Raw genomic sequence first — 26,771 nt, forward strand, 5'->3', positions numbered from 1 at the left:
TGAATGGTTTAACTCCATTCATGATTATTAGCCAAAGAGGTTTAGTGTTTTCTCCTTTTGATACTGTCAAAATATGACAGCACCAATTCCCAGAAAACCATACCGGGAAGGCCTAAATTGGCCATACAAGACAACCAGAAATGTTTAGGTTTCTAAAGTATTCTTTAAGAACATTTGTTCATGCATTGCTCAGAGGAAATTAAAAAAAAAAAAAAAAAAAGGCAGGCAGTTTTCAAGAGGCGGAAAAAAGAATCCAAGAAGTTTCATAAGACCAAATAAAAGCTATTTGTGAGTACTGAAAATGACAGCCTGGTGAGAAAGGGCAGGATAAGGATCCAGAGATGGCAGCCCCTCCTGGTGCTCAGGTTAAGGCAGCACCTCATCCAAAAGAAGGAAAACACAAGAACAAAGTCTCTTGCAATCTCTCTGTACTGTCACGGGGATTACTTCAAACAATTTTATCTCATCATCTCGAAAATCGAAGTACTACCAACATACAAGTCTGATGCAAATTTCTGTTGAAAGGCAAAAATTATCCAGATTCTGAGCACTTCACCTTTCAGTTCAGTGTAAAGTTCTTGACAGCAGCCTGTCCCAGGTGCTTTAGAGTGTTAAAAAGACAAACAACAACAAAAAGAAACATACAAAAAAACCAAACACGCACATACACAAAAAAGAAACCCAAACAAAACCAAAACAACCACACAAACCCAAAAAACCCCCTGAAACACCAAACATCACACACCCTCCCCCAAAAAACCCACCAAACATTTGGAGCTGAATTAATCATCTTAGAAAACATTTTCTTACTCATATTGGTTAACTAGCAATTAACCTACACTTCAGTTCACAAACTGTATTTACTATGAAATTTTTAAAAGCTTACTTTTTATTTTATTAGCTTATATTAAAAATCCCACACTTTCTAAAACTCTGCTAGGCTCATGGCCTCAGCCTCTTGGGAACATGTTTGACTGTCTACATTGTTCATTGTGTAGAAAAGCCCCTCAGTTGCCTATATGTTGGCTCTGACTCAAGTCTGAATAGTTACAACAATTAATGTTAGATGCTAGAAAGCAAAATGGCACCAACTATACAGTGCGACAATTGAAGACCATTACTTCTACAACAAAGTCAGCAGGAACTTCAAAATAAGGAGGACTTTAAACTTTTTTGTTTATTAATTAAGAATGAATACTTCTTTGTACTTTAAGGAAAAGAACAGTTTTACAAAGGTATTTTTTAAAAGATCTCTCTGGAACAGACCAATGAGAAAAAACACATTACTGGCCTTTTAAAAATTGTTTTTATGACTAGAAGCTGCACGAAACTGAATCTAGCACATGCATCTTTGGCTAGCCACAGTAAAAAAACAAAAACAAAAACAAAACCACAACCACCAAGAAAAGCATGTATAATGTACAGGGCAAGCTGCCCTTGAATCTCTACTCTCAGTGTTCACAGATACACAGTTGTGCAAGCAAGAATCAGGTGCTCTTCGGAAAAAAAGAAGGGAACCACATTCAGCCTCTCTTCCTCATCATCATATTGTTAAGGTCTTTATTGAAGGGACCACACGATTCAAGTGGTAGCAGTCTCAAAGGGTTGAGACAAATGGAATTACACAGAGAAACAAAACCTGTGGAAAACAAACAACCCCGGCTTTCAGTAGTACTTCCTGAGATCTGGCAACTGAGCACCTGATCTAGCCCACCCAACAGAACTCAGCAAGAGGAAACCAGGAAATTTTTCTGTCCTCTTGGTTCCTTGTGTCTATACACAAATTAGCTAAACAAAGATGTCCAAAGTCCTACAGACGCAAATTCAAATAGCAAACTCTACAAGTCTGCTTTATATAATATTAAAAAAAACAAAAAAAAAAAAACCAAAAAACCACCCCACAACAACAACAAAAAAACACCACCAAAAACAAACAATAAACAAAAAACCACGACCAGTGATCTATTTTACAGTATCACAGTATGTTTGGGATTGGAAGAGACCTCAGAAGATCATCTAGTCCAATCCCCCTACTGGAGCAGGAACACCCAGATGAGGTCACACAGGAACATGTCCAGGTGGGTTTTGAATGTCTCCAGAGAAGGAGACTCCATAACGCCCCTGGGCAGCCTGTTCCAGTGTTCTGTCACCCTCACTGAGAGGAAGTTTCTTCTTAAATTTAAGTGGAACCTCTTGTGTTCCAGCTTGATCCCATTATCCCTTGTCCTATCATTGTTTGCCACCAAGAAGAGCCTGGCTCCATCCTCATGGCACTCACCTTTTATATATTTATAGACATTAATAAGGTCCCCTCTTAGCCTCCTCTTCTCCAAACTAAAGAGCCCCAGCTCCCTCAGCCTTTCTTCACAAGGGAGATGCTCCACTCCCTTAATCATCTTTGTTGCCCTACGCTGGACCCTCTCCAGCAGTTCCCTGTCCTTGAACTGAGGGGCCCAGAACTGCACACAATATTCCAGGTGTGGTCTCACCAGGGCGGAGTAGAAGGGAAGGAGAACCTCTTATGATCTACTAACCACCCCCCTTCTAATACACCCCAGGATGTCATTTGCCTTTCTGGCCACAAGGGCACAGTGCTGGCTCATGGTCATCCTGCTGTCCACCAGGACACCCAGGTCCCTTTCCCGTACACTGCTCTCTAACAGGTCATTCCCCAGCCTATACTGGAACCTGGATTTTTTATCAGATTTTGGGTACTTTTTGTGTGTGTTGTTTGTGTGATTAGTTTTTTTTACCTGCAAAAATGCATTTTTCATTTTGTATTTCATTTCAACAAAGAACTCAAACTGCCTCTAGATAACCTTTGCCACTTCTAACCCATAAAGTTGGGGATAGGAGGACTAGGTCCAGTACACACTCCGACCAGCATATCACACTCACAAAACCCCGTTATGCCTTTGTAGTATAAATGCTAAAAACACTGTTTAGGATTTAGGATGATAGTGACATTTTAGAAATCTCTTCAACACCGATACAAGTGCATTTTATACTTCCTATCAATCTCTGAGGGAGGAAATGAGAAGTAATCACGCTAACAGCAGTACTACAGCACTACTGCTTATAAATGCTTATAGACTATTAACTACTACAAACGTTTCATTTTTGTAAGCTTGAATTATTCCTTTAAACTTAGCCCCAGCAATGACCACATCACTGCCTACATTTACGTTTAAGAGCTATACTTTCAACCCTAAACAACTCAGTACCATCTTTCATGAATTACAATAGCAAAATACTAGTTGGAAATGTTTTTACTGGATGAGCAAAGAGAAGCAGACAGACAAGAACCTACTCAATTATAATAAGATGAACTGGGGAAAACTGAGAGTAAGTCATATTTTCTACAGTTCTTTGTTGTTTTCATAAATAAAAAACCTAAGAAAATCCATAACCTTTTTTTAATGTCATTAATAAACCAAATGGAAAAGAACCAGGATAAAAAACCGAAACCAAACACCAACACCACAAAACAATAAAGGATTACTGAAAAGGAAATGCAGCCTACAATTTCATGTACCATTTACTATAGCAGCATGGTAAGTATTAAGCCACTGTACTTTCCAAGTATATAAACACGATGTCACAAATATACACATACACAAATATACAATTTAGGGAACTTTAAAAACTGCTTTTCTCTAAGTAGTGCAAAGTCTTCCATCTATTTAGTTACTTATTTTGAAAATAGCATTGTAAAATCAGTCTTTAATAATTCTGAAAATCTAGCAAAGCTATTACAGTACAAATCAACCAGTTCACCTTAAAAATGGTAAATGTAACAAATTCCTGCCACTGATCTTTTTTAAAAGAAAAATCCACATTGGATACAAATGATACCACATCTACAGAGAAAAGGCTCTTCTAACTGAGTTCAGGTAAAACCTCTTTTTTTCCTGTATTCCACATTTCTGAGTTACAGAATTGCCAATGTAATGTCACTAAAATATTCAGGAAGACAAAACCATTTTACAGAGGATCCTTCCAGGATCTGTTATACAGAAGCCAAAATCCTTAATAAAATGAACAAGAACTATTACTAATTAATCAGAAATCAATATACTGAACTCTGCCATTCCATTACATTCTAACTCTTAATGGGCTGGAAAAAGCATTAAGAGTTAATGATATTTACACAGAAGATTAAGACAGCTGATCTACTGAATAGCAACGATTGCTGGAATTAACAAGAGAATTAGTGGTCAGGCAACAGATGGTATTAAGTACAAAAAAAACCCCATCCGTGATAGACAGATTGCTGTGAAAGTGTAAGAAAGTGTCATTATCTGCTTTCCCTCTTGTAATAGCTTTTCCCTTAAGCATCTGTTATTGCTTTTTGTTGAAGACAAGATACTGTATTAAGAGACCTTCGATCTGACCTATAATGGCTACTTTTGTGTTCTTATCACTTGAAATTCTACTGTATGAGGATCCGAATTGCAAGAATACAAATTGTTGACATACTGGAGATTACTAAGGACTACACTGTTTTAAACTTAATATTTTTTTGTGTGGCTGCTGAAAAACGCTTGTGGTTTGGTGCATGTGGTGGGGTTTTCCTTGTTTTTTTGTTTGGGTTTTTGTTTGCTGTTTGTTTGTTTTTCATTTATTTTTTGTTATGTTTCACTGAAACAGGAAAATCTGCCCGTTCCACAAAGGAATTGAGAGATCACCTGCACACATCCATTGATTACATGGCCTTGAGCATCCCTATCACTTCGTTCTCCCACTTCCAAAACTCCGGTCTGAAGAACTGCACAAGATACTCCTGCCAGTATCTCACCTACTCAATGGCAAAGCTGTTACTGAGCAATGCATGTACTTCCATCTTTTCCTGGCCAACAGCAAAAGGTGGAAACTGCAACTCTGTGATACACTTATACCAAAATTAAGTAGACAAATGCTACTGGCAATGACCGCAATATTTTTGTTTTAAACCAAATAGTCACCTATGCTTTTCATGCTCTTTTCTTAAGTGGCTTGTAAATATTTAGGCCTGTACCCTGCAAAAACTTAGAACTGCTTTAAAAAAAAAATTAATAAATAAAAAAAATATATCTATCTATATATATATAGATATATAGGAACACACAGGTCTCTGGAAGATACAAGTCTAATTCATGACAGGGGAGTCTGATTTGAAGTTCAGATTACAAAGGTAAAATTTAATGAACACACTTCAACTGATTATAAGCAGTGTAACTTACCCTGATTTTTCTTTTTCTTCAGTGTCTGCGTTTATGGAAGGATTTTCCATTTCTCTAATCTTCTCCTCCTCTTTATCTTCTAGTTTTGTTTCATCTTCAGTTTTGATTACATTTAAGTCCTTTTCTTGATCAGGCTGAGTATACACAGAATCTGGCAAATTTTTTTTGTTTCCCTAGGATAATAAAACCTTTTGTTAACTTACAAGGTGAAATAAATATAGAAATTATCTAAGAAAAGGCAGACAAAACACAGTGAAGTTGTAGGAAGAAAAATACCTAGAGTCTAGGGCTTGCTCTAAAATTATAGCACTTCCACTTTTTCCTCCTGAAAAATCTCAAACTAAACATAACAGGCTTCAAAGTTGCAACCAGTGTCCCAGCTAGTTTTGTCACAACGATATGCTGCTCTTAGACCTGAACTGCAAAGTATCCCTAAGACAAACACTTCATGGAGTGTTTTCACGTAGGATGCAGAGATGCCAGTATTGGCCAACCCCGGAGTTAGTACCAGCAGACAGACCAGGGCTGGTTGTCCCTCACAGGCAGAAGCATTACACTTGTGCCGCATGCTGACTTGAGGACCCACCCTCCTTCCAGAGCAAACCGCTAAGCCTGCACAGTGCAGCCCTTCAGCTTGACCCCCCGGACTTCCTTCGCTAAAACCACTAAGTCAACACTGGATTTTGAAAAGCTATAAACATTTTCTCTCTGGACTACTGAACATCAGACCACTGTGCACATCATATGGCCCAGGTCTTTGAGGAGCTTCACTGGTTTCACTGGGGCAAAGAAGTAAAAGCAAGATTTGTGAGGGCTTAAAAGCATGGCTAAATGCAAAATAAAAGTATCGGCACTGTAGTTAGCTGTCAGCTTGCATTACCCAGATCAGGATAAAGCTGCACGCTGATTAGCCTCCATTTGACTTGGGAGGCCTCCAAACAAGTGGAATGTTGCAGCTGCTTCCTAACAAGTCAGACATTTTGACATCATGATCCCCTAAATCAGGGACCTAGGGATAAATATGGCTCAAATGTGTTGTTCTGAATTAGGTTTACAGCACATTTTTGTCTTGTTTTAAATCCATTATGGAGATTTTGATATTGACATGAATCCATGGTTATTAACACACCACTAGACTTTATAAACAGGCTATAACATGAAGATTACAATACTTTACCAGAACAGAGGGTTTATCATTTTCTTTACTTTCATTATCATTCTCAGCTAACTTTTTTTCTTCTTGTTGTACTATTGCTACTTCCTCCTGCTTGCGCTCCTCCTTATCCACTTTTATTTCTTTTACATCCTGCTCTGGTTCTTCACGCATCTTCAATTCTTTTTCTTTTTCACAGTCTTTACAAGGCTTGCTTGTCACTTTCTCTGGTAATGCCATTTGAAATTCAATGTTAGCTGATGTACAATACTCTTCAAAACCATAGAGATATCTAAAAGACAAAAATTGCTTACAATAAGCAAGTTTGTTTCAAGAAAGAACATGCTACCTAGCAGAAGCTAAACCTGAACAGTATGTTTAAAGCCTAAAAAACCCCTGTATTATGACCCAACAGTTCTGGACTCTAAATATTACCACTACCACAGGATCACTTCAGATCGTTCTGGTGCTGTTTTAGCACAATCTTCATAGCTTTATTACTTACTTTTTGTATGCACATTTAACATTATATCCTGCAGCTGAATTCAATACAGGGATTCCAAGATCTTGATAAACTTGCTTCCACACTGCTCCACTTTCAATCTGTTAAAAAAAAAAAAATGAAGTCTTGGTTTTTGAATTAACTCACTGACATAAAAAAGACCAAGTTGACAAAGTTTACAACTTCGGAAAATAATTAAATCATTTCCTCTGATCTATAAAATTACTATTTATCACACACAAAGTATTTCAGTGTAATGCAAACTGTAGTCTAATGTAACTACTTTAAAGCAATTTAGGATTTCTGCATTTCAGTAAGCCACAGTAGGTTTTCCTCTACAGGTGGTAATAAAATAAATACAAAGATCAGTAAAATCCATATATCATTTTTATTTTATATTTAAAGCAGATATTAACTATCAGAGCTAGAATTTTAAATACACTGGAAAGAAAAAAATCATTGAAAGCACTACCAATATTCAGCCCTGGCAGTACTGGGCCAGATACAGTGCCTACTGGTCTTTCATTATGTCCTTAATATGCCCTTTGGTGTCCCAGTTTTGTGACAGTGTGATAAGCTCATTTCTAACCACTTGTGAAGGTAAAGTAGATGTACTGCAATACTCCAGTACAAGATACTTCCTTGTATATCAGAAAGGTGTCACTGCACAAACATACCTCAACCAACAGGCTAAATTTATTGGAAGCAGTCCAAAGCAGCAACAGAATCTACTTGGCCATGAATTCCATATGCTTCAATTACTGCTCCAAGACCAATCCTACTAATGCCACTCAGCACATTCTTCTATATACTGCCCAGAATAGATAATAGGAATTAAGGGCTTCACATCAGACTTTAAACTGGATTACTTCTCTCTTAGATTTTATTGAGCAGTGACTCTCTTCGCTTTCTGAGGTAACCACTTTATCAGACAAACATTTCTTGAAATACCACAAAAACACACATGCTGGCTGATTTTATGCAGCAGTAATTAAACACGCTGAGTAGATATGTAATTCATTTAGAATGTAATTTGTTTCTGGTTCCTGTTAAAGGAAGTTTTTCAGAGTTACAGGGTATCTTATGTGGCTGCAGTATTCAATTTTCATATGCCTAAAGCTCATGTGCAAGATTCTTCTTTATCACTACTTAAAACAAAAATAAACAGCATCCTCAGATTTTATGGCTCTGGAATACTCATCATACTAATACTCACATTATCAAATCCTCCAAGCTTGTGCACAAGTCTGAATAATTTGAAGAGATTCAAATTTCTATATCCTAATACAGGTCGTTTGTTAATGGGAGTCCCTGTGAACAAAGACAGTGTTTTGATGTATTTTTTTCAGCATAACATGAAACCCACATCATATGCACTACTACACTTCTAAATACAGTTTTGTAGACCCCTCCTTCTGACCATCTCATGCATCTGGTACTTTCTCTTCATGAAACTAAACAAACTTAATAACCCATTCTCCCTGTATTTCAGCAATGTAATGTAATTCACACATATGCATTCTTCCATACATTACCGAATACACACAAAAGATACAACTTTTCTAGCCACCTATATTACACATATTTTTATTTTACCTGCTGAAACAATTTCATCTAAAAATACTAGCTTAGACCTTTCACTACAATAAAAAGCCACCTCCCCAAGAACAAATCCCACAATGCTTTCAAAGAATGCTTTCCTATGCCACTGTACGAGCAGTAGCTATCACATTGTCACCTCTTATAAACAGTTCCTCAACTCATCCTTCACATGTAATTAAAAAGATACTAGCTTAACTAGTTACAACATTAATTTAAATACAAACACTGTACATTTATTGCAGCGTATAAATATCTGGTAAAGACTTAATGTAATAAATGGCATTTACTTTTGAAAACATTTCAATTTACCTTACTGATAATGCTTATGCATTACTAATAATGCTCACCTCTGTCTTCCATGAACTTGTATAATTGCTGAAGAAAGTTCTCTCGTTCTTCAGGAAACGGCTCTATTTCCTCCTGTTTAAAGTAACGCACACGAGAAAATTATCACCATTTGCAGTTACAGTCATTCATTAAGAAACAAAGGGCAGTGATAATTTAGGTTAAAATATTCAAGTTTGTTTTACTGTAGTCAGCAACAGGATGCTATACAGAGACCTATGTTCTTAGTGCTATGCCACATTGAAGTAAGTTTTATAAAGTACACACAGTTTGGCAAAATATATAAAACAAACTATAAAGACACTTTGAAATTGGATTTTTGATCAATCACTAAAGTATAAGCGATATCATAAACCAAGATATATTCTCAATTTTGTCCATTTATACCCGAAAGTCTGGGAGACACCATTATTAATGATCAGGAGATTACATGAGAAGTCTCAGGTCTATTTCTACTGCAGTTAAGTGACTCCTTGATGGCTGGATACACTATGTCACTTCCAGGGATGAAGTGAAAGAGAAAACGGTGCTTGCACTTTCTTGGGAGTTCTAATCCACGTCACTGGCAAACTGCAGCCAATGGCCCTGCATGCGTACTACCATGGGGTACCAGCTGAATGTGGGGTGAGCAGCATCAGTCCCAGAACTGAAATAACAATGGATATTTGGGATGTTCAGTTCATTGCACTATTAAACCTTTGTATTAGATTTACTTACATTAATAAACAGTAGAGTTTCATAACAAAGCCCTATGGCTTATAACACCTCATAATGTTCTTTGGAAATGCAACTTGACACAACCAGTAGCAATAAGACACTAATATAATTAGAATTCTTAGAAATTCTGATAACTAAGGTACTTCAAAACAATATGCCAAATATAAGTTGGTTAATTTTCTGCCTACATTTTTACCACTATCTGTAAAGTTTCAAAAAATAACTAATAGAAGTTACTTAGTAAATCTAAAATGAATTATTTTTTTCGTGTATTTTCATTCCATGTTTAGCTTTTCCATTCTTCAACAGTCTCCTTGTACTAAATATTAAAGCTTCACCTACCCCGAAGCAAGGGGACAAAACATATTGTCTTTAAATTTATACCAAGACAGTTGAGAAATCAATAGAAACAGAACATCATTATTAAATGTAACAGAAAAAGAAAACCTAAAAAAAAAAAACCAACCCACAATATGTGGTGAAGCTATTCAATAAAGAGATGGATGGCTGAAAATAAGGTCAAGGAAGGCTGTAACTGTTAACAGTGAGTATGGTTTTTTTCTTATTCTATACTTTCTCTTCTCCATTAAATGCACTTGGAGGACATATCAGAGCAAACAGGAAAAAGCAAAGAACCAGTATTCACAATACGCTGAAACAGTTCTCATTTAGGTATAATTATCAACAGAAATGCAATGAAAATATTCCACAGTCTTGCAAAGACAACTCAAGAGGAAAGTCTCTGTGAGGGGCACCCGGTGGTGAGCATCTGTCTATCACTCAGTATCAGCAGAGCTCAGAGCAGCCTACTGCAGTGAGCAAGAAAGCAGAATGGCTGGGCAGAGAACTGCAACCAGTGCACTAGATATAACCTCTCAGGGAGGGGGCATCCGAAATCAGGCACACCTAGCAATTCTTCACCAATAGGTATAAGGTGATGCTACAGCTCTGCATATAGTACAGACGAACGACCGGTTAAGAACACTCACATTTCACAGGCAAAGATGGTAAAGGAAACATTGCTAGCTAGCAAAGGATTCAGCTTGCAACCATAAAACTTAAACGTGACCATAGAGAACAAATGACTTGAATGGAATCAATACAGTTTTGGAGTTTGTTTTTAGTGGTTTTAATCTCATGACAGGCACCTGGAGAGGACTTTTACCAGCATATGCTGGATCATGGTAAAGAGAGCATGAGCACCTAACTGGGTTTCTCACATCCCGCCCCAACAGGAGAACAGTTGCCATAAGAAAATGGTCCCACAGAGCACTGAGGTAGGGGGTGGTGGTGGTAGGCTGTGATAATTTAACTAAACCTTCAGGAAACACAACGAAGATTTTTAGAAGGAATGTATGCTTTTTAAATATTAGGGAAGCTATGGTGAAAATGAGGAAGAGGCTGAATAAAACAATGCTACTCCTTCCTCACCATAAGATTCAATGCCTGAAGTGTACTCTTACTTCTCAAATATGATAATCCACGGAGGTGCTAGAATGGCAAATGAACACTCCTTATTAATTTTCTTAGTAGAGACCAAACCAGCTTTCTAAGAAAGTGTGTGTGGGGGAAGCTTAAGACCCTGCATGCCTCTGAAAAGCATTTTCACTTTCTCAGAATCTCTGCAAAGTCAGTACTTATTATACTATGATAGCAGTATTTGTTAATAATCTCCAAACATTTACAAAATCTCTTACACAATCAAAACAACAAGGCTTCCTAGATAGTGTTTGAAGCATTATTATGGAAGGGCAAACAACTCTTTACTTAGAGGGAGAGTGAACTACAAACTAGAAACACATCCAGGCCATGACTAACATTACAGCCCAGGAATTAATATCCCCCTAAGAAACCCAAAATTCTACATAAGTGAAAAAAAAAATCCTCCTTTGCCTTCAAATACTGAAACAGCATGGGCAAAGAAAAGGCCAGTCTGGATTTACATACAATTGCACAACATAATTGTGGATTTAAAAACAAACCAACCAAACAAAAAAAACCCAACAAACAACAACAAACAAAACCACCAAAAAACCCCACAAAACAAACAAAAAGAGATCTTTGTTTTAAAGTTACCAAAAGTAACATAAGCACCACATATACTTTATCAGAAACTACTTAAATATTTTCTTAGCTACACAGATCTTCCTAGTTAGAAGACAGCCACATCTTTAACAGCTAGCAGCTAAGTTCCATTTAGAAATACATGCAGGTAAAGGGAACCTTTTTTCTTTCAGAAGAAACAACAAGCAAGTGACAACAAACAGCAATATCTACCCTTCATCCTGCTCACCCCGTAATAAGTACTGCAACCCCTTCTGCCATTGCAGTAAGATCAGTATGGGAAAGATTTTAAAACAGGATCTTCCTTTGAGTTTCAATTTCTATTTTTCATTAGTCCCTAATAATTCAGTCTTTTGACTACATTTTTTGTTAAGTGACTCAAAGATATGTTAGATTTTTCAAGCTGACCTTTCCACATTAACTGATAATAGTTGAATACAGATCTTCAAAGTTGGGAGGCAATAATGTTGCTAACGTTAACAAAGTTGCCTATGTTAACATGTTACATGTTCCCAGATGTTAAACATATGTACTTAAATATTACAGTCTTTCTAATTTTTTCTGTCTATGACCTTTACTAATTTTACTTGCCTCTTCCTCACTGCTGTTATCCTCTTTTTCTTTTTCAGCTTCTTCCTCTTCTTCAGCTTCACTGCTGGAGCTGTCTTCTTTTAATTCTGTTTTCCAGTTACTAGGAACAGTTCTGTTTTTACAGAATTCAAGGGCTTGGTCAAAAGCTGTAAAAGGACAAGCATTTGTTAGCATTGCATAAAGTATCAGTTTGACCAAACATTTTAAGCAAAAAAAGTAGCCAGGGAGTGGCAGAAAGAGCAGAAGGAGGAAAGGCTGCTAATTAACAGTTCCGGCCCCAAATTGAAAGAACCTCAACAACGATCCCACGTTGTTCATCCTTATTTGTCTTAACCAGCCAAACTGGCCTAGTGTTCTCTGCACTTCAAATTATTCAGAGCTATTATTAGGATTACTACCACGTTAGTGTCTATAGACACAAATAAGGATAATCATCTGTATTAGGGCATATATGAAAATTTAACTGAGAGAACCCCTGTTTCAACAGATTTACACTGTGGTTTACATATATTGAACAAGGAAAAGGAGGAAGCAAAAAGCACAAGATAATTCTAAGAGTTTCATCACACAAACTTAAACTTTCAAATGAATCCACAATTCCAGTTTCTTGAAAGTGCATAAAGGTAACTTACTAAAAATATCAGGGGTCTATGAAGCTCTAATGCAAAAGGCTGAATACAAAATAACTTATTAAGCCAGTGTGCACTGTATGATTATATCTTTTGTTTGGCATGTCTACATTTAAAACAAGTGCAGTAGAGTGGGTCTTTAAAAAAAAAAAAAAAATTCCTCAATATTTTCAGAAGTGTTCTCCTTCAATATATTATACTATAGGAAAATATCTTCTATTTGTTAGGTTTTACATAACAAAATAAATACATGCGCATGTGTTTTCTCTCAGAAAGTTATTTTTACCTTGTTTTAACAATGCGTCAGGCTTTGGTGAAGTTTCACTAATTTCCCGAACATCTTTTCTTGGTACAGAAACGCTAGATAATTTAGAAAGTGTTAAAAAAATGTATACATTTTAAAGCTAAATTAACAGTATAATCCAGAGCTACCACCAAGACTATAACACACTTACTAAATACACAGAAGCAGCATAGGAAGCACATCTTTACAATTCTGTAGCTTGGTACAGTATTAGCCAGTTAGTGGATTAAAACCAAAACTTCTACATAAATTTGGTTAGACTATCCATAAGCATTGACTGCATGTTAAAGAAAACATTCTTATTCCACTAATAGGTAGTTTCTGGAGTCTTCCAAATTATATTACTTCACAAAACCTCATGTTAGTTTACCAAATAACTATTCACCCACAAACAAAAAAACCCTTTCTCACTTAAACACAAGTATTAATATAAATTGTCAGTATGAAATGAAAGATTTCCAAATTCAAAGAACAAAGCACTTTTCCATTTCTACTGTGGCTATATTCATGGAAGCAAATCTGAACTGCAGATTTGGGGGTTGAGGGACACACGCTTATTTGCGCACATGCTTATGCTTTTCTCTATTGACCTGTGTTGATGCCTGAATAACTATCAAATGGTGAAGCGATAGCCTAGGTTTAGTAAGTAATTAAAGTACTAAAAGACTGTTAAATATTTCAATATCCTTTCTGCAAAAGCTTTCTGTCAAACTGAAGCAAGTACAATAAATAGCTGCAACTTTAAAAATAAAACCTAAAACCTAGATAAAATAATTCTATTGTTATCCATCAATCCCCCTCCCTCATCAACACGAGTTTAAGAACACAAAGTTTCTTATTCCTTTGGAAATCCCATACACTATGTTTTCTACATTTCTCTGTTTTCTTTCCTACTTTGAGTAATATTACAGCTCTTTTCAAGGAACACAATAATATGCAATTGTCATCGTGACTGAGCTAAACCCAGAATCATAGAAAAGTTTGGGCTGGATGGGTCCTTAGAGATCAACTAGTTCCAAGCCCCATGTGCCTTACTACCTAAAAAAAAGAATTCATGTGCGCATGTGGTATTTGCACGTGTGCAGACACCCCCATCCACCCCTTTCCGTAGCTGGATAAGCTTATGGCCACGTCTCTGAAAAGCAGAACTCTGTTTCAACCAGAGTAGGAAAGAGTCTCAGAAAATTCTTGAAGTCACAAAACACTACTTCGTTTGCCACTATTGTAACAATGAAATTAAAAATAAGACAGACAGATTTATGTATCTCATTATGAATAATGACAAAGTTTAGGACTAGTTTCATCACAATGTAGGCTGTTAAGAGTTTTCTAAACATTAGAAAAATCTTGGCACAAACTCACTGAGGTTATTAATACTTTCCCCAACATTCTCATACTACATTTCACTTGATTGATACACATTTTATTGAATTATCAACGTCTACATTCCTACTCACAATTTGCCATCCTTGAAAGAACGAACGAGAATATTGTCTTTTTTCACTGCAATATCATCACTACAATCTGGACAAACCACCTGCAAAGATATTACAAATGCAAGTTTAGAGAGAAAAAGGAAAAACAGGTGAGTAACAGCATATACCAATGCTTCTCAAAAACCTTGTGGATTCATCTCTCTTTAGTAACACTGAGATGAAAGCAACTGAGATCCCTTAAAATACAGGAGTGATGACCTCCTGAAAGTACTGAATGCACAAGTTCATGATCGCTTCCTCAATGGAACTGCCAGCTGCTGCCAGAGACATGAAGTAAGAATTCTGACAAAAGTACCTGTCATGCCACTACAGCTTAATTCTACTCCTCATTCTAAAAGGACAGAAATTCCACCAAATGCTGCCACCTGACTTAGAGACCTCTTCTGAAAAACTTCCAGAAATTCCAAGGATGCAATCACACACAGTTTTAAAAACAAAGGCATAGGGGATTTATGAAATGTAGTTTTATAATGCAGGATTTGTAAGTTGTTATATCTACCGAGGAGAGAAGAGCGCCTCAAGTACAAGTATTATGATAGGTTCTTTAATTCAAAACTTACCAAGTCGAGCACTGAGACAATATATTAATTATTTGTTGCAATTTTAAAAGCTATTCAAGTTTTGTTAAACCAGTATACAAGTCACTAATTAAAAAGCTTCAGGAATTTAATTTAAAAAATATATATTGAATTTCCAGAGTCACAGAACAGAAAAGCAACCTTCTCCATCATTAATTTCTCTCACAATGTGTGTAGTTCCCTGAAAGTTAAGAAAAATCTAGCTGTTCTAAAACCCCAGAGAGTAGTAAATGACTGTGGCCCTAATTTAGCCCTCGTAAACTCCTCTTCTCTCTTCCATCAACTGTTTTCAGTCCTATTTTTTCCCCTTAATATACAAATATAGGACAAAAGGGTTTTTTCCTCTAACATAAATCACCAGCCATATAGCATTTTAGAAGTCAAAAGTTCCAACTCACTCAGAAACAGAGTTGCTATCACAGAGCATAGTCAAATATCCTTCTCAAGAAAAAAAATAAAATTAACAATTAAGTCTCTAAATTCAATGCATTCTACAGTCTCTGAAGAAATTACTTTACAAACCTACAGTTTACTAATCAAAAGGCAGCTTGAGATATAGTTTGCAATAGTGTTTTAATATCAAGGTAGAGGACAGTGATTATCATCCCCTATTTGAAACAGACCGATGCAATCTCTTAGCTCTGTGAAGATAGAAAAGACCCTTCTTGCTTTAGCTATTGGTTTTCTAGAAGCATCAAGACCTCAGCAGTAAGAAATCCATTCAGAGGTTGGAAAACAGCTTACACCACCACCTGATCTAATGCCTTTATTTCAAGCAATACGACCTCAATTTTGCTTGAATCAAGTTTTCTCAATTTCCTTGCAAAACAAACTCTACTGGAGTCACAGCAGGATGAGAGAGATGATCCTATGTAAACTAAATTTTCTGAAAATGTTGCAAGCAGATTTCCTCACTGCACCTTCCAAAAGCCTTTAACTACATATTTTAACTAAGCAATGCTATAACGCTTACTAAATCACACTCTTACACATTAAGAGCAAGTGCTAGGGCTTTTTACAATTACCGTTAGCCATTGCTTTCAAACCTACCCACTCCCCTCCAAAAAAAGCCAAGGAAAAAAAAACCAATCCCACAATCCCACAAACCAAAACACTACCCATGCATTCACGATTAAAAAAATTCAGTCAATCACTGAGTCCTCAAAATAATTTTTACAAAACTTAGACCTCTACGATTTTAGGTTTGTAAGTGACACACTATCCAGTTATAGGACTGATATCCAACATAATGAGTCTCCACTACTTATCTTAACTGTTATTTGCTGTAAAGATTTAGAGTAACCCCTGAACTCCTTTTCACATAATAAACTTGCAGAAAGCGTATCTGTACACAATATCATTAATGACAAAGTTATTTTGGGATACGTATTCTTTGCCATATTAAACCTGAATTTTCATTTCATTAGTCACGTAATTACAATTAGCATAATATAAAGTTAAAGCCAAATTTATCAATAATAAGATAGAATTACTTTGTTGATATAGTAGAGGTAACCTGCTTACAAGATAGAAGAATGGAGAGGCATAACTATAGAAGAGGGGATTTTAAAAAAAAAAAAAAGTTATTTGTGACAAAAATCTATTATTTGGCACAGCCTTTTAGTTTAAATGCAATATGATGTTTATATGCAGAGCTATAAACCTGATTACTAAAATAACAGTTAATCTAGGATAAGCTATTTCAGAGTTAATGAGCTCCACCCTCAAACTTTATCCCTCTACTGCTTCTCATTCATTGCAGGAAGCTTTCCATGAGGAGTGAGCTATTCCAATCTCCAAATGGAAGCCAAAGAAATAACAGCGTGTATCTTTGGTATACCTTGGGAGAATAAGCAACAATTCAGTTAATCTTTAAGACATGGCAGACCACAGCTGTCCTGAGGAGCACTACACCAGTCACGTGCAAGCCCCATGCCCACCAGAGGCTGTCACAGAAACTGCTGTCTGTCCTATGCGTGAGCACCCAACAGAGTGACACAAAGCCGCTCAAGCCAGTCTGACTGATGGCTTCTCAGAGTGCAACCGTGAGGCAGGTGATACTACGTCAATCTCGATGACAGCTTTCAGTAAAGAAATAGCCCTATTTCCTTGTCTGTTACTGAAAACATCTCTTCCAGCTATCTGTCATTAACATGATATCTCCTTGCCATACAGTCTGCCCTCTCCCTTGTAAAAAAGACTTCAAGGATTCATTCTCTCCCACCGATGTTTCCAAAAGAAGTCCTGCTGGAAAGCCTCACAACTGCATTACAAGATGCAGGAGGTGACAAGTAGAAAGTTGCAACTGAGAGCTATTGCACACACTAAGAAGAGTTAAATATTACTGTATGGTATCTTTTCAAAAGCCATTACCAGGGAGATATTATTCAAATATATACAATTAATAACAAAATAAAAATTAAAAAGCATGGTACTAGAAGGTACCACATATAGAAATATGTTAATTTCCAAATATACAAGTCAGTCTATATGCAATCCTTAGAGTAACAGTGATATTTTAGTAGAATTTTATTTGTTAACGAGTGTCTTTAAACCCGAATAAAGGAAGGTAGACAATATTTGTACTAAAAGATTACAATGTTATTTTAAAGGAAGTTTATTGGCCATTCCCTACTACCCACCATAGCAACAAAGAAAAAGCATTTCATTTTTATCATCAAATGTGTTTATATTGAACCAAGAAAAATAGTATAGATGTAATCTCCAAACTTTCTCACTCTTTGCACTTCTTTATATTTTCTTCCTTGATAAAACTTGCTAGTTCAGAAAAATGACACCCAATAGCCTAGGAATAAAGCCCTGAAATTTTAGTTCAACAGTACTAAAACACACTGTTGAGGTGGAATTAAGTCAGCGAGATCTGACTATCTGGAAAAACTAGAGCCATGTTAGCAATCACTTTTTTAAACAAATGTATTTACATATACAATATTTCCTTTGACTATTAATATGTTTCTTCACATTGGACTGAATAGTAAGTTCTAATAAAAATATAAATGAATCCATCAAAATTGAAAAACGCCACCTTTCTTTGGTGCCTGGAAAATGAATGAAACTTTACAAAATTAAGATAAAGATGGAACTCTTACCAAGGCTGGAAACCACAGAGCTTTCTTTTTATCCACACTGAAGCAGTCCACACACACAACTTTTCCTAATAACTCGTCACTTTGTTTCCTGTCATCTTCATCTTCATCGCTGGAAGAGGATGAAGATTCTTCTTCAGGACTAAACAACAGAAAAAGACTTAAAACTCAACTATTCAAAACTCGCCTATTATAACTGCAGGAGATACAAAGGTAATTGCTGAAGAGGCATAAAACACTAGTGACTTGAATTACCTGTTAAATGTTCTAGGACAAAAACAAATTAAAGTATTTGTAAGGATGTTATAATAACAACTCAAACATTACAAACTCGGAAATACACATCTACATGTAACATTAAGCAAAAACCAAACAAAACACCGCCATCCACTGTTCAAAAATACTGTTGCAGTTGTAGTTTTGGACCAACATTAAGCTAAACTGTTTTGTTTTCCTCTTCATCTCTCTATGCTTAAACAGCATGCAGGATAAAAAAGTTATTTTTGAGAAAGGACAAATCTCTGTAGATGTAAAATCAGCTATGAAGATGAATGGCAAAGAGAGAAAGTTGGCTATTTTATCGTGAAACAGTTCTTTAAAGATGTGCAGTGAACCTTTTCAACGACTGTTTCAGTTTCACATTGAATGAAGTATTTGAATGTAAGTAGATGGGCAAAGCTGCAAATGCATTTTGATGAAAAACAGTTCTGGCTCATTGTTTTGACTGTTCCAGTACAAAGTTGCACTTAGTTTTAACCACATGGAACATGTACATGTACAAAACTACTCCAACTAAAATTACCTGCAACTGATGAAAAAAAAAAAATCAGCACATATCGTTTACTTACATTTTACTAGTCACTTTGAAGGTTAATTCTCAGAAAATACACAGTGTGTTCAATGAGCACAACAAGCAGAATTTTAAAAGCCGTATTTCATTTTTCACGTAACTACTTTTGAGCACAAGGTTCAGTATTCACAGAAGACTCACAGTTAGCATTTGTGTAAGAGAAGACAACTGATTTACAGTCTAAGGTAAATTATTGTATTCTATTTCCCCGCCTTAATTTTACATCATCATTTGTAGTGCTGATTAAGCACTGTTTCCCCTTGCGTCTCCCCCCTCCCCCATCTTTTATAATGTAATGATTTATTTTAAAATACAGTATGAAAGTCTTTCAAGGCTGCTTTCTGAGGTTTGAGAATCTCTTGTGGGAAGAGAAACAAGTCAAGGACTAGAGAGAAAGACAGGATTATTTTAGAGAGATTACAATTTATCTCAGTTATACCATTATCTGTGCAATTTGTCTTTTTACTCAGTTCAAACGGTATTAATTATAAGCTAAAGATAAGTTTGTTGTTTCTGTCACGATAATGTCGTGTACACTTAGGGAAACAGAGACGACAACAACCCAGTCACAGACACCAAGGATGATATGATCACATACTCTGTGGTATATGCCAGCTTTTTCCATATTTTTCCTTCAATATATCACAAATTAGCAAATAGGTAATTTACTAAATTTATAGTACCTCTATATATACAGGGCAATATTTATTTCAAGCTATCTAAAAGACAGAGTGTGAGAAGATAATCCAAGCAAGAAAACTCCCTTCCCACTCCAGCCACTACCACCTCAAAACTTCAAACCAAAGAAACATCACCCACCCAGGCCCCAAACAGACAAAAAAATCCCCAAACAAACAAACACACTCACAAAAAACAACCCCTGGAGTATTTAACACTGTTTTTTCAAGATCACAACTACCAAGAATTTTGGCACCTAAGAAATCAAGTCGCCAATCTTATTGGTTTTCTATCAAAAAGCTTTGCCGCAAACCTTAACACTGTTCACCTATTTCTAAAAACCCTTCAGAGATTTTAATGAGAAGGCCCTTCAGACCCTAATGAGAAACCAAAGGTCTACATGAGGATTCTAGTACCTTCTATAAAGACTTCCTGCCAGCTGGACAAAGGTTGCCTTGTAATGGTTTTAGTCCGAGTACAACACGTTTATAAAACTAATATTCTACTACAGAAAATGTTCTGAATATAGCTTAACAACACATTTCCACATGGTACGCCACTTTTCTTTTCTTAGTTAAAAAACAAAAACAAGAAAAAAACCTCTTGCCTATACCTGGTACTATTTAAAATACTGATTACATGAAGCCTTGTAATTCTTGCATACAATACACATAGAGCTGACTTTCAGTCTGAGTGCTAAACAATACTTTTCATATAGCTGATTTTTGAATAAGAGAAGCCTGAACATGCAACTAAAAAAAAACAAACCAAAACAAAAATTCCACGCACATTGAAAGCTTCAGAATTGAATACAGATGGCACAGATATAAAGACGTTAAACTTACATATGATTGGATCTCCTTCCTCTGTTTGTTTTCTTTCCTATAACAGGAGTCCCAAAGTGTTCAGGATTTGTGAGTGGAAGCTGGTCTAGTGTCTGTTGAAATGAAAAAATCCATAAACATACATAAAAAAGCTGGTCTAAGTTATACTCCAAATCATAAATTTGTATAATCTTGTTAAAGTAATTTTTGTCAATAGAGAGACTTTATAATTACAAAAAAAAATACAGAAGTACAGCAGAGTAACGTGTTTGTTTTTCCAACATTTTTTCCATACCTCTGAATAATTAACTTTTGTCCAACACACATAGAAATTCTTCCTGTAAGTCCTGTCTTTGGAGCATTCAAACACAGAGAATTAGGCATCAGGTGTACTGCTGACCTGGGATACTCCATCTCTACAGGATGTATTTTCTGTCTGTCCAACCATCAGACTAAACAAAACACCAAATCATCTACTTTAAAATGAACAAAGGTGCCCTATGAAATCAAACTGCAGGATACCTGTGCAGCAGCAAACAAGTTAATTGTATTTTTGTTAGTAATTCATAATTTGGTATAGCAGAGAAAAATTCTAAAACCATTTTAGAGAGGTTGTTATATTGATAATTGAGAGGGTGAAAACTGATGCTATGTTAGCATCAGAACAAAAAGAGAGGGAGAGAAAAAACTTTCTGCATTCAGGGAGAATGCTAAAGCATCAAGAGAAGGAGTTCATGCACATACAGTGTCTTCTTTCCCTAAGCCTGCTGTTATCTGTTTAAATGATAACTGTTCCAGATTTGAATGCTCCTGGTACACACAGTTTTTAGTATAAGGCACTTATTATTGTTCTTTGAAAAACGGCATAAAGCCTTCCAAAGAAAACATGCCCCTCCAAATTACACTTCTGAGTCATGTATGAATTTTTAAATCTGAAACAAAACCAAGAATTTCAAAAGTATTCTGTGTCAGATGGAACTGGACACAGAGAAAATAAAACTGGCTTTTAAAATTCTTAAAGTAAATGCATGATTACTTCTGAGTGTGGTGGACACCCTAAAAGATCCGTCACACTCGGGAAGTCAGAGGTGAAGCTAAAGCAACATCAGAACAAGGCAATCATGTGGCACTGACCTAATTACAAAAGAAATGTGAGATGCAATTTTCCCTGCTCAGTAGCTATGCAATCACGAGGTAATTATAAGAAATGCACAACAAGCGTTTCGTTGAGGGCTGGTGACAAAGAGTATCAGTGACTTTTGGCAAGACATCAAAAGCTAAGACAGTGAGAATGATGATAAAAAGTAGCAGTCACCTGAATGTAAGGTTTATTTGAATCTGACAAAATAATCTGAAATCACTCTTGTTCACCCAAATGGGTTGCAAAGCAATATATAGAGACTAAAGTTTTCAAACTGCTTACTATAAAGTAATACTATTGAAACCATCTTAAAATAATATTTATGGAATAGAAGCGATCATTAACAACAAAGAGCTAATCAAAGGAACACCACAATCCTTAAAATTATGGCACTTATATCTGAATCCAGATTTAGGAATCTAGTTAGGCCCCGCTCTTTACATGTGTTTAATCCTGACTTAGAATTCTAGAAAGTACCTGAACCTTCACAAGAATGTGGCAGGCAGGCAGTATGATCAGCTGACTACAATAATAAAGCATATTTATGTAGAGAAAAAAAAAAACCCACACTATTTTCAATAGCTTTCTAATAAGCTAACATGTTTACATAAACGTGCCCATTGGTCCAGATTGCCTTACATAATAAGAAGGAATAACCTTAATTCTGAAATTTCAACTGCTTGAAATTTCTACAATTGTCTGCATGCTTCAATATGCAAGTCACCTTTAAGACATGAACCAGCTTCAAAATATTGATAACTGTCTTAAAATTAATGGGTAACAGCAACTTACAATATGCCGTTTAAAATAAAAGTACGGATCTTTCAAGTTTATCAGCTAATACAAATTACATTTCATCATCTACCTAGAATCCAGTAGAACTTAATTATGTCCAAAGACGTATATTATTTTTTTCACCTACTATATTTAGATTTTTTTTTTCCAATTAATACTTACAGATAGTTTTTTATATAAAGCAAAGTAGTTTTGTGATCATAGTTTTTTTGTGTGTGATCTACAATCTGTGGACCATTAATAATATAAAAGTGAAAAATACAAAATGTTGATTTTGTTTCTTAACTTACACAATTTGGTGAAATTTAATTGTACTTCTCGATTTAAAGAAAGAGTAAGTCAGACCCTGTGGACTGTATTTTACATAATCCACACGTTTAGTAGCATGGATGTACATAACATACTGAAGACTGAGGTAATAAAAATATCACTTTCAATTTTTTCTAAATAAAAAGTTATCATACAAAAATTATTCAATTACCTCGCTTTCAGCAAAATGTCTTTCTCCTTTTAAACACAGGGAAGAGCGTCGAAGAGTCTTCTCATCACCATCATCAAATACTGTCACCAGGTAAGAAGAAGTGAGGCAAGAAAAAAAAAAGAAAAAAAGATTATATATATATATTTTTTTTTAGATCAGTATATTAGTCAAGTGATTGATTTACATGTCAGAAAGAACTAGATATATATTCCTGTAGCCAGTCTCCATGAAAAAAAAGCTGCACCTGGATACTGCTGCATAGCTAGACAAACTGCTGTATCACCACAGCTACTCCACGCTTTCATATGTTAAATGTAATCTTAAGTAATGAGTAGTTGAGCAGACAATTCATGGATCACAACACAAAATTAAAAAGTAATGCAAGCTAGGACTGAGAAGCCATTCTTCAAGCATTATCAGTTTTTACAGAACTTTATTCCAGAACTTGCACAATATTCAAACAGAAGCTATGATTACTGTGGAGAAACATAGATGGCTATTTTGAGAAAAAAGTCACAGTTTAATGTTATATCAAAGTTCAACATCTTTCACTACTGACATTCATTTGTGCTAGAAAACAAGAGCTGTATAAGCCTAAGGAAAATGACAACTGTCAAAATGCAGGCAATAAAAAAAAACAGCTCTGGAGAGAAAACTGGGGAGTTCCTGGTTTCTAGACTTTCTGCCACCTCTGCTATCACTGGTTTAACTGGAAACAAGTTCATATAATACAGAGTTCCCTTCAGGTACGTACTTTATCCTTTTCAGTCCTAAAATGCACTGCACACATTCAAGGCGGGATCTTCAGAAGCTGATAAAATTGGTCATATAAAAAGTAAGATTTTGCCAAATCTTCTACAGGTACTTAACTGATGACAACTTGGTGACAAGTTTTAACTCTTGGGCTATGTTTGTACCATCCAGTGAGACAAGAACTGACCCCCTCCCCAACAGGGATAACAATTATATTCTTGTCTCCACACTGCAGTGATCTTGAAGACTTTTGTGAGCATGGAAACACTCCCAAGATCAGATTAAAATATTACATTAAAAGTCAAAAATTGCAGCAATTTCTTAGTATGTTTCTTTCACCTTCCTTCAGATCTTCTATCAATCAACAGTACTGCCAAGCCCAATTCTGTCAGTCTCATTAGAATTAAATCACATGTTAGAAAACTAAGAACATGTAACCATGTTCCCAAACAACAGTCAAAGTAACAGTGTTAGGAGAATGGTTGTCAACTGACAAAAGATGCCTAGCAAGATTAAAGAGATTAATTTTCAGCCACATTTGGCTTTCAAATAGTGGACACTATACTCTTATTTTTGACTTTTACTAAGATAACTAAAAACATACAAAAGCAACAAGGTACATAAATATTCTTGATTAGCATTTATTTGATATGAAAGTAACTTTTATCTAGTTCTGTGAATTTTTCATCCCCATACAAAATTCGGTACTAATGATTAACAAAATTCCCCTTGCAACTACCATGCCCCAATCTGTGTTTTATACTACAGTAACTGTTAAGTACTGTTCAGTGATAACATATCAGTTATAGATGCACATTTGTCACTACAAAATTTATTGAAAAGTATCAAGAGCAAGAACCGCACAAGAAAACACATAGATTTGGGCCTGCATCTCAAATGGTCAACACATAATTAAGCCCTCCCATGGTTAAGTGAAGGCAGCACGTTCCTAATTTAGTTTGCGTTAATTAACATAACAGTCTCCTTGCATAATGAGAGATTAAAAAAAAAATAAATCTATTAACTTCAAGGGATAAGCTGACTACAACAGAAGTAAACCTATTTAGAGCTGGGCAGGTAGTCACATTATGTATCCTATGTGGTAATCTGCTTGTGGCCTCTTCCCTGCCAGAGGGATTCTTAATCTTGTTCCGTAACATGAATACACTAAAGGAAAAGATTCACCTCCCTGAAAGACTTGTGTGCCCAGAACAGCACATATGGTAATGCATACAACACTGTAATCGAAAAGAACATCTTCTAAACAATATATTTAGCAGACATACAGTAGTGTAATGCATTTAAAACACCTATTCTGAAATTGCAAGGAAAATGAAAAAAGAGGCAACTTAAAGGCAATTTAATGCAAATAAAACCAGTTTGAATTCTGAGAAAAAGCAATGTAATGACAAAAGAAAGGCTGGAAGGGGATAAGACTACTTTTGAACATGCCAAATCCTGCATTTTTAGTAAAGCAAACAATCCCATGCTGTTTGGTTTTTTTTTCTCACAGTAAACACAGAGTTAAATGTGAAGAATATCACTTGAACTTTCTAAAGATACATTTATATGTATGATGAAACAGTATCTAGTTGACAGGATTGTAATACCTTGAGATTTTTCAGGAATTTTCATAGGACAGGCAAAAACTAAGGACACTCCATGTATTTATGTAACTGTGGTACTCCAATTTTCAAAAGCTATGCCAGTTGAAGTTTTGAGGTGTCTGGGGGGGTTAGTTTGTTTGTTTTGTTGTGGGTTTTTGGTGGGTTGTTTGGGTTTTTTTTTTTTAGTTTAGTTTAGCTCCTATCTTCCTTTGGTAAGAAAGTAGTAGCACCAAAAAAAAGACATAAACAAACTAATGAACATTTCTGTTCAGACAACATGGTATGAATATAAGACAGACACAGATCTTTTAAAGCAACCTTGCCCATACTTTAGTGTTTAAAGTGCTCTCAAGAAGCTCCAAAATGGTTATTCCTCTAAATTCTACGTGCTACTGCTACAGTAGCATAAATGGTCATAAGTAAGAACTTCTGGCAAGGTACTACTTCAGATCTGTCCCTTCACAAAGTTTCTGACCAAATCATAATTTTATTCACAAAATCATTAACAGTTCAAGCAATTAGATACTTCTCAACAAGTGCTAGAACAACACCAGCTAACTGCTGGCTAAGATGTGTGCTAATTGTGAAATCGCATTCTGAAAATGGCAACTACCCCTTGAAATAGGACTTTCACTGAGATCTACAAAGTCATCACTGTCTGTAAAGATAATTTCAGTCTCATTCCACTAACTCTCCTGACAAAGATTATTCTAATCATCCATTGCTAGAGTCACTTCTCAAAGTACATTACACAGCCAGCAGCTGTGCTATTTTTACTGATTCTGGAAGGTGAACATGCTTTTGTCTACTTTTATCTACAAAATATGGTTTTCAGTCTCAACTCTTACATCTCTTCCTACTTCTCAAGTTCAGCATTTTTGACAGACGTCTCTTTTGGTTTACAGACTGCAACTCCATGACACCTTCAAAATTTAATCTGCACAGATTCTTATTCTTCTTGCTTAACTGCTAACCTCATGCTTTCTCAGTAGCATAAACATGTACGTAAAACATAGTTCCAACACCAGCTATACCATTTAGCTCTTAGGAGTTCTCATATCTGATCCACTGCTACATTAATTACAAAACACCATCTATAATGTTAAGCCTTGTCTTTGTACCTCACACTTCACCCCATCCTAACCTGGCCTCTCCTCTACTCATACATTCTACTTCTCCAACAAGAAAACAGATAAATTTTCAGCAGCACTTATCTGGAAGGTCTTATTTAAACTTACAGCTCTACTCCTTTCTAAAAGGACTATGATGAGGCAAAGTTAGTCTTTCCCTAGTTGTTTAACATCACTTCATCAATAACAACCCTTAACGTCT

The 26,771-nt window shown here is 35.8% G+C and overlaps 1 protein-coding gene across 2 annotated transcripts in view; it reads right to left on the reverse strand.

The window, feature by feature from the left end:
- Positions 1-26,771, reverse strand: part of ARID4B (AT-rich interaction domain 4B) — a 93,063-nt gene that overhangs the window by 25,892 nt on the left and 40,400 nt on the right. The window contains exons 6-16 of one of the 2 annotated variants that reach the window (XM_080340933.1): positions 23,080-23,159; positions 20,684-20,775; positions 18,314-18,422; positions 14,587-14,666; positions 13,112-13,185; positions 12,197-12,342; positions 8,827-8,899; positions 8,094-8,188; positions 6,881-6,978; positions 6,400-6,667; positions 5,223-5,395 (exon numbers count right to left, since the gene is read on the reverse strand). In XM_080340933.1, coding sequence (XP_080197059.1) covers positions 5,223-5,395; positions 6,400-6,667; positions 6,881-6,978; positions 8,094-8,188; positions 8,827-8,899; positions 12,197-12,342; positions 13,112-13,185; positions 14,587-14,666; positions 18,314-18,422; positions 20,684-20,775; positions 23,080-23,159 — 1,288 coding nt within the window. Of the gene's footprint in view, positions 1-5,222; positions 5,396-6,399; positions 6,668-6,880; positions 6,979-8,093; positions 8,189-8,826; positions 8,900-12,196; positions 12,343-13,111; positions 13,186-14,586; positions 14,667-18,313; positions 18,453-20,683; positions 20,776-23,079; positions 23,160-26,771 lie in introns of both variants that reach the window. The other variant, XM_080340932.1, reaches the window with a different exon arrangement.

The sequence above is a fragment of the Nesoenas mayeri genome (assembly GCF_963082525.1).
Source record: "Nesoenas mayeri genome assembly, chromosome: 3".
In the NCBI taxonomy this organism is placed as follows: Eukaryota; Metazoa; Chordata; class Aves; order Columbiformes; family Columbidae; genus Nesoenas; species Nesoenas mayeri.